Source organism: Anoplolepis gracilipes, chromosome 2 (assembly GCF_047496725.1).
Source record: "Anoplolepis gracilipes chromosome 2, ASM4749672v1, whole genome shotgun sequence".
In the NCBI taxonomy this organism is placed as follows: Eukaryota; Metazoa; Arthropoda; class Insecta; order Hymenoptera; family Formicidae; genus Anoplolepis; species Anoplolepis gracilipes.
Window position 1 is genome coordinate 21,301,711 of NC_132971.1, and position 14,339 is coordinate 21,316,049.

A 14,339-nucleotide genomic window follows, 5' to 3' on the forward strand; every position below is an offset into this window, starting at 1 on the left:
GAGAGAGAGAGAGAGAGAGAGAGAGAGAGAGAGAGAGAGAGAGAGAGAGAGAGAGAAAGGAAAGTTTCCTAGAGGCGGAGGCTGCGAATCTTTGCACGTATACGTTTCTTATACAATGAAGAGCCGTCAGTTTGCATCACCAGAATCGATCGGAGCAGAGCTAAGACTAGTTACGATAAGCGCGAGAGCAATTTCGCCTCTCCCCGAGTCATGTGTCGATCGCAATAGTAATGTCGGAAGGGCGTATAATGCCACGCTCGATGACGTAATTTATCGGTGGGTCGTAATGAGTCTTCCTCCGGACGAAGACGAGAGAACCCATAGCCAAATTCTTTCTTTTCCCCATATAATGGTACAAGGCCGGTAAATATGTGGACGGTTGCCAAAACGGTTCTGCTTTTATGACGTCAATTCTGCTTTATGGTATCGTCTGATTATGATTACATTCGGGGAAATATGAATTATTATTTCAATTCCTTGTTCAAGATCCGTGACATTTTACGATACGGCAAAAGAAGGGCAAAGATAGCTCCCAAGTTTGTTCTTATTAATTAATAACATATTGTTGCCTCTTTTCCGAGATGCTAATTGGTTGTTCTCGATGTCTCGTTGTCAAGTGCGTTATTGCGACTTGCTTCGCGCGTGTCGTCTGTAGCTGTCAAATTTTGACAGTTTATGTGACAACTTGTAAAAAAATTAAAGCAAAGTTAAAAAAAAGTTAAAAAAAACGAAGAAGAGAAAAAGAGAGACAAAAAAAGGTACATGTATTATATATGATGAACCTATGTATATATAAACTTTTCCCATGATTTTATATGTATATTTAAGATGTAATTTACATTTATGTAATTAATAGAAAAGAGAAGAGATGGAAGAAAGAAGGAGAGAGGATGTAATATTAAATAAAGAAGGAGAAAGATAGAGAAAGAAAGAAAAAGAAGAAAGGATGCTTTCTTAAAGCCAATTGTAAAGATTAAAATTCAATATTCAACAATCAATTAGCATTGCGAAAAAGAAACTTTAACATGGACAATGATAACCATACAACACAATATAAACATAACATAAAATAAATGGCGCGCGCGCGCTTAAAATGTCTGGTCTTTATAAATAATGCAAAAAGTATCGAGATCTTATATTAGCAAAATGATGCGTAAAGAAGAAGTAGAAAGTTGTCGTAATTATTCAATTATTCATCCGTTATGAAAGAAATTTGATAAACAATCAATAACACGTACAATCATATACATATTATACTTTAATAGTTGCTCTCCTCCTCTATAATTTTAATACAATTATAATTAATATATGCTATATTCACGCGGATAGCTCTGTTGTTTATATGAGTTTACTCTATCAGTGTTTGCCTCCGTTATACTAACGAACCGCTGCTCGGGCGTTAATGAGCCTACCTCCGTCGGGCTGATTAGTTGCAATAGTTACATCCTACTTAGTTACACAAGGTGGAATGAAAGCCCTTAAGTAGGAAGCATGACGCGTTCGTGTGTAATTACAAAAAGCGATTTCCTCATAAATGAAATAATGGGATTAATAACAGCTTAGAATATAGTCAAGTTTAACCAAGCTTTATCAAACCTGAGAAATTTACATTGAAAAAGTTTATAAAATGTAAAGTAAAATTGCATTAATCGAATGATTATATAATTTATACAGCATATTTATTTAATTATTACTAATAATTATATTTTGTCACTTTTTAATTTTAATTAATTATATAATTCTATTTTTGGTTTTGCATTTTATTCTTGAATAACTGATGACAAATTCAGTCTATATAAATTTCAATTTTTAATATATACTTTCACATAGATTATATCCCCTTTGATATATATAATACGATAATAAACCTTTCTAAATCTGTGACAAACGGGAAATTTCAGTCCGTTATTGCCTTTCACGAACTAACCGCGAACGACCAATTCATTGTCCTAAATGTTCGTCATCGCAGATTCATAATGTAAACGTGCACACGCACGTGCGTTACGTAAGACGTATAGGGGATGACTTTATGTGCCGCATGCCTTTCGTGACAAAGTGCCGTTCGTGATTAACCTCGATAACGATATCGGGCGATCCTTAACGCGGCCGCGGAAAATCAATTCCTCGTTTAGTTTAGAGTGATTCATTTCTTTCATGATGAGGGGGATCTTACATATTTAGATAAAAAGTTATCAGTGTAATAGGGCAATGTATAATTTATCATTTTTTATATTCTCATATCATTTGATATATTTCGAAAATAATAAAAAATAATTTGATTGTCAAGTATAAATTATAAAGAATTTTACATATTATATCGAATATTATTACATTTATTTTTATTATATTTACTTCTGAATATATTTATATTCAGAAATTTGTATGAAATTATATTTACATTCAGAACTATTTTTAAAAATTATTTCATATCCAGAAAAAAATATGTAAGCATTTTTCTTTCGATTAATTAATTGCTCAGCATAAGTTATCAATATAATAATCGCAAAATTTACGTCTAAAGTTAATCAAGACACCTACACATATCGGACGCTTAAATATATAAAAGAAATTTCTGTACATTCGACAGATTTTTGATCCCTAAAGTCAGATACGTAGCTGGTAGATTTTGAAATGTAACCGACATCTAATTCTCTATCGTTATTATCGCTCGTCCGAACACGATTACGCCTCGTGTCAAAGAGACGGTAAAGTCCGAGAACCGGTTACGACACGCAGAGGCAAACGTACTCTCTTTAGCGTTCGCGATAGAGCACGTACGCGTGCGTCGGAGGCGCGAAATAACCGTGCATCATGCCTCGCGTTTAAAATCACGTAAGCGCGATGATGTAATACGCGCTCGCGATGAGAACAATTATATCGCTCTGCCGACGCGCCGCAACTATCATTAACCGCCGCTCATCTCGGTGCAATAGACTCGCGCATAATCGAAGGAGGAATACGGGATATGTGGCAAGTCGCGACCAGACATTTCGAAGTTTCTCGTATAAAACAAAAATTAATCCCGCGATTCGAAATTACAATGTTATTGGACCGAACAGATTGACTATTTAAATTTAAATAATGTCAAACAAAATTCCTCAATTTTCTAAGTATTTTTGTTCAAAATTTCAGGTAAAGAAAATATTTAACGATTTTTTTATAACTGTTATTTTATTTGTCTAATTCTTTTTATTCATATATGAAGAAAAAAGTGCTAGATTTGCAAATGTACTGAAAAAAACTTAATAGTTTTCGTAAGAAAAACATTTTTCATTTGCATAATATTTTCATTTTATCACTGAAAATTACAATAAAGAATACGTACTGCATATTCAATATTTTCTTAAGACATTGTACAATATATATAAATAGAGATAGGAATATATTTATATAATATATGTAGTTTAAACACAACTCTGCTTATCGGAGGGGATTGCCAATTAAGTATACAAGCAAATGATCAAAGGGGGAGAGTTTAAAAAATTTTTTTGAGTCCCTATAAATTTCCATGAAAATTTTCTGATTTTTCCAGATACAAAAGAAATTCTGAGAATTTTAAGTTTATCCATATTTTTTCACAAAAAAAAAACACCCTAACAAAACTTTTCACAACTCATCGAAATTATGAAAATATGATATACAATTGATGTCATAAAAATACTTGAAATCGTTAAAATTATTACTCACATTTCTATTATTAGCAAGAACAAGAAGGAAATATTTTAAAACAATTTACAAGTTTTTCGCTCAGTGATAATAATAGTTAAGATTACAGAGAAATATTTGCCGTCTTTAATCTTTTCACGCATTCTTTTCTTTTCTGACGCTTAAAAGAGATCTTGTTCCAGAGAGGAGTGTTTCGTATCCTGTCGCAGAAAATGAGACATCTGTCGAATAAAACGCGATAATTTCGCGATACTTCTCTCTCGGCGACGACGAGACGGGTTATGAAGGGTCAAGGCGCTCGTGATTTTTTCATTCATCGCTTCTTCGTCGACTGGCGGTCTGCATGCGCGGATGAGGAGGAAAAAAAAGAGACGAAAGAGGACGGGAAGTCATGGAATACAGGAATCCCCGTCTCTATACGCGAGAAAAAAGAGAACCGAGTAGGCAGAGGAGACGGTGTATGAGGGAAAGAGGAAGATGAAGACGAAAGAAAGAGAGAAAAGTCGCTGACTTTCTCTCTCTGTCTCTCTCTCTCTCTCTCTCTCTCTCTCTCTCTCTCTCTCTCTCTCTCTCTATCGCGGGAATGAATAATTCAGTGCAGGCGTGCATTGTTGGACGCGCCCATGTACAGTCCCGTATGTACACGGACTCGCGAGGTGTGCCAGGAATGAAATTGCTAGATGTAGTCGGTGAGACTCCGATCATTTTCGTATGTACAACAATCGCACTTTTGTAAAAATCTCACGAGATAGAATCGCGCGAAGAAATTCTAACGAAATCGTGAAAATTGCAGTGTATTTCCAACGAAGTATCTTTGTCTAAAATTACTTTCTTAAAATTAACTATGAACTAAACTAACTAATCGTTCAGTTCAAATGTCACTTGAGAAACTCTAACACATTTGACAGTTTATTATAAAAATTTAATATAAGCTGTCAATCAAATTTTTTATATTTTATTATATAAAATTTAAATCAAACTTGGAGAAATGTTTGCTTCACTGTGATAAGAGTGGAGTTGAAAATAAAAAAAAAAAAAAAAAAAATACAAAATTTCATTAATTTATCCTTCGATTCTGTGTAATAGAAAAAAAAAAGATTTCAAGTTTTCTCAGAAAAGTGAAAACTGTGTTGATATACGCAGGTCAAGTTAGAGATATTTATCATCAGGCCCAATTTGTGTGAAATAAACGGTAAGAAATTATTTGTGATAAATGCCGTTATCGCGTATTGCTGCGCTAACGAGTCATAGAGCTCTTATATAGTAAATTATCGCTGGTTCATCCTGTCACCGTTAGGAATGGTCAACCAGGATTGAGAAGCAGGTCAGGGTATGCAACTAGATGTTCTCCCTGTTCTCCTTGTTTTTGCAAACCGATGCGTATCTGCCCGACTTTAAACATGACGTGAGGACAAGAGTGATGATAAACGTTAATTTACTAATTAAAATGATCTCTCAATTTTATATTTTTGACATGAAAATAGTATCTTATTAATAATTCAATTTAAGGTCATTGAAAGACTCGTATACTTTTAGATGAAATTATTGACAAGATCGATATATGTGAGACACATAATAATTTGATATGCATTTTTCTGTTATATCGAAAAGGTAAAAAATAAAAAATAATTGCACATTTCAGAGGAAGATTATTATTATTATATATCGTTACAATTCGTTCCGCTCCAAGTATCGCCGAGAATGTTTAATCGTTTGCGAGACTCTCCGCGGGTAGTTTAACCTAATCAAGCCTATCTGGCTCGAGAATAGATGCTTTTATCGCGTTTAACGCCTCCGATTCTACGCACGCGAAAACCGGGTTAAGGTCGAAAACACAAAGTCGGCAACCAATGAAACGTACAATCTTCCGAAAATCGATATACGTTACGTTTGAAAGAAATCTCAATTATTCTCACATAAATCTTTTTTACGATTCATCTCACGACAAAAGCTTAGTTTGGAACTACGGATAATAAATGCGTTTGGTTTTAGTACGAGTGATAAATGTTATTTTAAACACTAATATTTTGCGAGTTAAATATTAAAGAAGTTAGTGTTGAAGATCGAATTCTGGATAAAATAGATCGATTTTTCGTTAGCCGGAAGCCAGACGACCCGACAGCTGCGAAGTGAACGATACACCTGGTTGTTTATATAGGGTGGTGCCTCGTAACGTTCGCGCACCATTTCCCACCCAATCAAATCTAATTTTGTTTCTAGAAAGCTGGACAAATATTACGTAAAGCGAATTTTTTTATATATTTACAAAAAATCACACCAATCTTCACATATTACCAACTATATATTTATTTTCTCTAATTTTCATAAATTTCTTTATGTTAAATAATAAATCGAAATTCACATACCTATACACACAGAAAAAAAGTAAGTGTCAAATCAAAACTATATATACTCATATAAACGCGTTTATTGTTTCATATATACGCAACAATTTATAATCTTCTTGGAAGAATTTAAAAATCTCAAATTTCAACAATATTATAATTTTGTTTCAATACCACAATTGTCACTTCAAGATTAAAATCATTATTTTAATTCTAAAAAAATTATAATCTTCGATTTGAATATGTGTTATTTTCTATCCAACATTTTTTCCTCTCCATTCAAGAAAATTATTCTTAAAGAAGGAGAATATATTTTTTTTTGGTTGAAATATAAAATGTCTTCATCCAAGCAAATTTTCTTTGTTTACGAAATATAATTTCATTTCAAGATTTATTTTGAAACTAAAGATATTGTCAAAGAATATTCTTTCTTTCTGTGTAAGTAGACTTGTGAATATACTTCCAAATCTATGGTATTCATAAGTTTGCTTCTGATATATTACATAAATTGACCATATATATATCTATATATTAGACATTATAAAAAATTTTACCTCTGCAAAAGGATATTTTCATTTCAAATAGTCTTGGGTTATTAATGCGTTGTAAATGATTTTTAATAAATATCATAATAGTACATTTTTTTAAAGTGTCTAAAGATTTTTTTAAATTCCAATGAAATTAAATTTAACAAAAAATTAAGCCTTTCCTTTTTGCAGAAATGTATAAATCTTTCGATCAGTCCATATATCGGAAACAGCATTTTTATTATTAGAATTCAATATTTATACGCTATACAAAATTAATTATATATAATTATAATTTTAATAAATTTTTTATAATTTAAATTTCCTTAGCTCTTATATATGTAACAAAATTTATCTCTTATAATCAAAATAAAGTTTTCTTAAAAACAATCTTTTTGGAAAATGTCGATGGATTTATATTCTTCTATATTGACATATTTGATAATTGTGATGATTAATTGATTGATAGATTTATATTTTCTTGGGGTGATTATTTAAGACTACATATATTTATATACTTATACGCATTTATAAGTAGACTTGTATGAATATACTTGCCACTCTTTGGTATTTATAAGTTTGTTTCTGCAATATAATTGCATTTCAAGATTTACATTTTGAAACTAAAGATAATGTCAAAGTAAGAATATTCTTTTTTTTTTGCGCACACACATATATTTGAAGTTTGAAATAATCCTTAAATATGTATCTGCCTAATCCACAAATTCACGCGTAAAAAAAAATTTTGTTAACACCGGTATTTCAAAGGGGCACACTCTATATGGACACCCCTTAGAGTTGCATCATTAGCGATGATAATCGACCAAAATCTCCCTTCGGGTGCGCATCCGTACGAGTTTGTACATCGCGAGCTTGCTTTGGCTTCGAGAGCCTTATACGTCAAAACGAGGGGAGGACGAGAGAAAAAGCCGAGAGACACGCGAACAGCTGTGCGGTCCCTTTTGCGGAGTGTCTTTTAAAACGAGCTCGCCCTGCGATCTCGTCTTTCACGGTTACGTATGTAACGTTTTTTTCCTCGTGACTTCGAGCCGAATCTCACCGAAATCGTTCGTCTTTATTCAAGATTCGAATCGCTCTTTCCCGTTTGTAAGTATGAATTATGCAATGTCGGGGATGGGACGGAAGAGAGCTTTCGCGATGAAGATTGACGAACCCGTTTAAAGTTGCAACGAATAACGATCTTCTCCGTCTCGAATATTGAATAAATTTCATACAACAGTATGCGGTAAATATGTTATACAAAGAAATATCAAATTGACTTAAAAATATATCAAGTCTTTGATTTGTATAATATACTGCATGAATCATGATTTCTCGAAAGGTATTCAAAATTTTAAACAGTTGAACAGTTCGTTGATTGGATATAAGCACGTGTCACTGATAAATGAAAGTTTTCAAGACATGTTCAAGTACATATCTGAATCTTCGATGACGTTTTCAAGGATATCGAAGTAAGTTTCTCCGATCTAAGAACTACTTGATGTCTCAAAAGTAGAACGCTGTGAAGATCGCATAAACTGACACTTCGTTGACGAATTAATAATGATAAATGAATATATATCCGAAAATATAATTTTTAAAATACCATTTCTTGGTAATATTCCTCGTTTGTTTTTAATTTTGTCTAAATCTCCATACATCTCCGATCGAAAATCCTCCTCGACTTCTTAATTAAAACACTTTAGATCATCAGCGATAAGTCTCGTTTAATTTAACATCTGCGAGCCGTAATAGCCGATTACAAATTTCACGATGGAGTTGAGCACGAAAAAAGAGGGAACGCCACATAACTGATCGCACGCGGTTAAATCGTGCGTGGTTAAATCGGGCGACAAGTGTAATTCTCGGCAATCGGAGTTCTCGATGCCTCTTCTGCGGGGAATTAAAATGCCCGTCGTCGAGCACGTGCTGGCCGGTCGTTAAGCGAGCTTGCCTTTTAACTGGCTGCTCGAGCGCCGCGTCCCTTCGAATGTAATTACGATTGCGGTGCGTGCGCAAAGACTGGCGGTCCGTAACCGCGGACTTTTAAAAGACAGACGAAACGATCGAAATAACTATGGAGCGTCTCTCTGTAAATATCAGTTCAATTTCATCGACGTTTTTCATTGAATTTTCCGTTTCTTCTTATCAAAATTATTATCTCTAGTATTTGATTATCTACTTTATGAGAGAATCACAATTTCTTACTCTCTCTTAACGTGTTAACACCCCAAAAAATATTTTGCTAATGTGGATAGATTTCTAGATGTCTCAGGTAAAATTTATCGCTACGTCTTGTATCTGTCAGAATATTGTTTGTCACGTATGGAATTTATAGCAGCAATATCTCTAGAAAATTTAGATCCCATTGCCAAATATAATTATCCTTGACAATTATAAGCCTTAAAGATAGGCATCGCAGACAAATTTTCTGTCTAAATTACACTAATAGTACAGATATAAATTCTGTCTCTGTCATTCAAATTGATTAAATGCAAAATATATGCAGTATCACAGTATTTGCTAATAATTTATCTGTTTCAGTTGATTTTTTACACCTAAAAATTTTTGTTGAAGTTGCATGAAATACGTTGATTCTATTCTATTTTTTTTTTCAAACACAGGTCATCCAAAAGTAAAATCAAAATAAAGAAAAAAAATATTTAATTAGGAATCGAAATCCAACAATAAGATTCGAAAGCAAGCGGTTAATTTTGTAATTTTTTTAAGTCTCTTCTCTCTTTTCCTCATCACACATTTTTCTCTATTTCGGACGTAAGATGTCACTTTGACATATTTTCATTTCGAGTAATTAATTTTCATTTTTCTTGCCCCGTAAATTAAAATAGAGAAAAGGAAAAGTCTGTACATGAAAGTGTTAAAAAATATTTAATCTTAGAAAATTAGAACGTCTCATGAAATACATTGATTCTATTTTTCTCAAATATTAATTTTCTAATACATATTATCATCTTCATTATTACTCGAAATAAACCACTCAAAAAAATATTTTGCTAATGTAAATAGATTTCTAGATGTCTCCATTAAAATTTATCGCTACTTTTTGTATCTGTTAGAATATTGTTTGGTATAGAATTTATAGCAGCAATATTCTAGCAATACCTCCAGAAAATTTAGATCCCATTGCCAAATATTAATCACAAATATAATTGTCCTTGACAATATAATAGGATGCCTTAAAGGCATCGCAGACAAATTTTCTGTCTAAATTACACTAATAGCACGGATACAAATTCTGTCTCTGTCATTTAAATCGATTTAGTACAAAATATATACGGTATCACAGTATTTGTTAATAATTTATCTGTTTCAATTAATTTTTTACACCTAGAAAATTTTTGTTGAAGTTGCAAGATCACTTTTTGAATGTAATAATAATCTAACTCGTGTCTAACAGTTAATGATGAGTAACTGTTATCCAGAAATCATGGCAGGATTAAAACGTCGAGCAACAGACAGCGCTGGTCTAGAAAAAGATATATATCCACATATGGGAATGCCCTTTTTTCCTTCTATACATACTGCAGAAATCCGCACGTGCAGAAAACTGCTATTACTCGTGAGAAAATGGGACTTTTTAAGACGCACACGCCGTCTAAGGCGGCCTCGTACGCATATAACGGGCTGCATTAAGAAAATAATCAAAGCATCTGACCGACGTTACAGTTAACGCTCTCATTTCAGGATTTACCGCGTCTTTCTTCTCGCGACGTCTTTTCCGCTTTTTGTGATTTCAACTTTTTATTAATTTTGAAATTTTTGCTTAAAAAGAGTGCTCCGATAATTTTTCATTTACCCAAAAGCGATTCTTTGCTGGTTCATGTTAAAAAATACTCGTAGATTCCTATTTCTCATTATTAAATATTCCAAGTATCAATTTCATGTCTTTGACATGTTACAATAATATCATACTGTATAATTTATAATCTCCCTATATTCTATATCGTCTCATTAGTCAGTATAATATTTTGCTGTTCTCTATGTTAAACTATTCATTTATAATATGCATCGAGAGCTTATCAATCTCATTAAAAATGTAAAAAGAAAAACAAAAATTAACAAATTTAACGTACATAAAATTAGAACTTCTAAAACGTGTGTTTTAAAAAATACATATTTGCCTGACTTTTTTCTAGACTGGAAGAGACACCTGTATTGTATATTTAATGACGAAGAGGGAAAGGAGGGATGACTCACCTGCGATAGGAGCTTCGGAAAAGTGTGCGTGTGATTGTTGTGTCCAACCGATCGTTCCGATCTCTGTTGCTGTTGTTCCTGTTGTTGTTGCTGCGTCGCGGCCTCCGATCTTAGATCGTGCCTCCATCTCAATACCCCCATCATAACCGCGGATCACCGGATAAAAACCGTCCCGTTTAAAGAGACCACCTCTCTAGATCGCGATCAGAGTAAACGAGAAACGCTCGTCGATAATTTCACTTTGTCCGGCGATAACGCGCGTTCTACTTCAACGTTCCTCGCTTTCAATCCACTCTACCTTCGATTGTCGGCGAGAACTCTCGAGATCGAGGATCGCCGGGTTGAGAACTCGGACCTTGCCTAGTCTCTTGGAGTGGATAGGATTTACTTTCTATCCCGCGGCGTGTAGGTGGATAGGTAGGTGGGATAGGTGCAGTCTTGTCGAGGATAGCGTGTCACGAAGCACGTTGTCATAAATACTTTCAGGAAATTTGGGCCCGACAATGTAGAACGTACTATCACTAGCTACTTGGAAGATCAGCGATGTCCTGATCTATCTACTTCGCGCCTAGAGAGTCAACAATCTGTGCGTGCGCTTGTTGACGTTACTGCAAGATCTCGTCTGCGATTACATTCTGTTTTTCGACTCGGGAAGTTCGAAGAAATTCTTCAAGAATATACAGTCCTGTTTAAAAAATGGAGTACTACCCGCCGTACGACATACAGACTGATGACGGTCCCGAAAACGACGTAGAATCGCAGGGTCCGAACAACAAGTCTGAATTCAGACGATCGTCGTCGCCGATCGCGGTGGCTGTCATCCTGCGCTCTGGATTCCAACAAGTTTTTTCAGTCTTTCTCACTCTACTTTGCAGAGACAGGTCCCTTCGTACGAGTGTCGTTGAGCGAGGTCAGAGTAGAAAGCGAGCCAGATCGCGGAAGACGAAGGCGCGAAGAGATCCTGCTCGTTGCAGCGCGCGGGAGCAACTGATAGAATGCTGAAGGTAGGCACGCTCGAACGGTACCACGTGACCTTACGCCGTGAGTGCAAAGACGCGACTGAGCGCCTGGCGCGTCTGGCCAGTCTGGCGGAGCGTCGCGGTGAGCGCGTTTGCCGTCCCGACAGTAACGGACGAAGAAAACCGGAGCGAACGCCTCCTACTTTTGCTCCATGAGAGAGAAATAACTCGAATGAAATGAAATACGATTATTATCGACTTTATACAATCTTCTCATACAAAGTTTCGGTCGAAACTTTTCGAGAGGAAGAGTCAATCTCTTAGAGTATCTTTGTCTCTATTTTTAGTTGCACGTTCTTGTTAGTTTGAAATATTTATCCAAAATGATTCTTACATTTATAGAAGGTTTTAAGTAAACGTGTTTTAATGATATAGCATTATTATTTTGAGTATAAATAATTAAAAAAAAAAAAAAATATATACGAATTCTAAAAATACAAAAAGCATGCAATTTATGTCGCCTTCTTATATATCTTATTAGTTTCTTTTGCACGCGTATTTTTTCTTATTAAAAATAATTATTGTAAATTATTTTCAAGCAAACAAAAATAAAGAGATATTAAAAATAGAAGCCAATAAAGCACCTTCCTCTCTACATCCGTCATTGCATCGTACACACTGCGCCATACCACTCGTCTCGACAGTCCTCACTGACAGCTCCCCTTCTTCACCCCTCGGCGCATCGGTCTGTTGTCCAACCGTTCTTAAAACTACTCCCACCGTCGAACCACAATCGTTGCCATGGTCGTCTCATCGAGCACGTAAACTCGATTCTTCGCGTAACCGTATTATAAACTTCTTTCTAACCGCCCTATTCCCAATCAATTAGGTCAGGTCAAGTCAGGTCTCGTGTGTTTCAACATTTTATAGTAGTTTTCTCGACTCTTTTTCCCCGAAAAAGTCTAGACGGATCTGGCGACTGGCGCCGTGTTCAGGATTTTGAAAACAGAGATCTTTATCCAAATGCAGAAAGCCTTTCTTCACTTTGCTTGTTTACATGATTTGAAGAACCTTGCAGCTTTTGTGTGTAAATTGGCGTGGAAACGTGCTTCCTTTTGCGATGTCAATTTTTTTTGTTCCATCTATTTCGAGTTTATCGCAGTAAAATGTAAAACGTATATGTCTTAGGTTTTTACAGAATATTTAAAGTTCGTGTAATAATTTTATATTAAAAAAGAAAAAAAAAAAAAAAAAAAACCCAACACATTGCATATGTCTTGTAGTTGAGAGAAGTCGATTACATATAAAATTGAATCATCAGGGAAAAAGTTTCATCAAAAGACCTCTAGACCTCATTTTATTTACAAGATAAAAAAATGTATTTTTTAATCGGAAACGGTGTCCGCTAACGCAGCATTAATTAAACTTTAAATGCAACAACGAACATGCTGCGTGGTTGAAATTCGTTCACAAACACGGGAACCTTTCAAGAGCAAGGTGAACCCTTGGCATTCGCGTGGTAAGGACAGGTGGTGCGGAAGGTGAAACCAAGAGGAAACGGACGCCGAGTTTGTGGTAATGTAGGCACAGAAAACTAAAGGGAGAGATACGAAGAGAGAGAGAGAGAGAAAGCGAGACCGGATGTCCTTTCGTGGTCGACTTACTTCGTTGTCGACAAGGCTTCTCATTTCTTTGTGTCCACGTCTCTTTGTTTCGTTATTTCGCCCAACTTCCCGTGCTCAAAAAACGCGAAAGCGTCAAACTCGTCCCCTCCCACTATTTACATACGCGACTCTTCAAAATTGTATAGGCTTTACAAGTAGGTAGGTAGATGAATACAGATGAATACCGCCTCATCCAACCTAACGACCAACTATGTATATTTCTCTTTTTCTCTAGTGAAAAAAAAGGAATCTTTAAGGATTCAAACGCGAACAATATGTTGCGTTATATGTACGAACATAATGCCGAATGAATCGAATTTGAAGGAATCGGATTAGAGAGAGAATAGAATTGTAGATTCGAATAGGATTAGCGAGTGAATCGGATATTAAATTGTAACTCGCTTTATTCGATTTCAAATTATCCTCCGATAAAATGTGTGATTGTACCGATATCGTGCTATTAATTATGTACCGATCGCCAGAAGCAGTTGCGTCTAAAAGCGTAGTGATTGCACTACACATATTAATCTTTTATTAAGCGGAAGATTAGTTGAAACTCGAGAGAGAATTAGGGAGAAAGAAAGAGAGAGAAAAGAGAAGAGAAGAGGGGGAAGAGCTGATAGTCGAAAATGAATGTGAGCGCGCGTAGTAGATATCAATATCAGTTTTTTTACATTTGAGTTTAGTGGGGAGATAACGTGTATTAATGAGCTGTAACAGCTGCAGCCAATTTAAATCGCTATCAATGGAAACGATCATACGTTTGACATAACACCGCTTGTTATCAATGAGTCGAAGGAACAGAAAAAATTTTTGAAAAAAAATTTCTATTCAAATAAACTATCATAACTATCATTGTAAAAAAAATTGTATAATAAAATAGTAATACGGATTATATATAAAAAAATAAATCACTAAAAACAGGGTGTATATTCCCGGGAAAAATCTGGAAAACCTGGT

At 34.8% G+C, this 14,339-nt stretch overlaps 1 protein-coding gene across 5 annotated transcripts in view; it reads right to left on the reverse strand.

Moving 5' to 3' along the window:
• LOC140676092 (rap1 GTPase-activating protein 1) overlaps window positions 1-14,339 on the reverse strand; it is a 138,272-nt gene that overhangs the window by 30,850 nt on the left and 93,083 nt on the right. The window contains exon 1 of one of the 5 annotated variants that reach the window (XM_072910774.1): window positions 10,757-12,059. The exons of the other annotated variants lie outside the window; for them this stretch is intronic. Within the exon in view, the coding sequence (XP_072766875.1) occupies window positions 10,757-10,900 (144 nt within the window). The 5' untranslated portion in view covers window positions 10,901-12,059. Of the gene's footprint in view, window positions 1-10,756; window positions 12,060-14,339 lie in introns of those variants that run through there. 5 annotated transcript variants of the gene reach the window in all.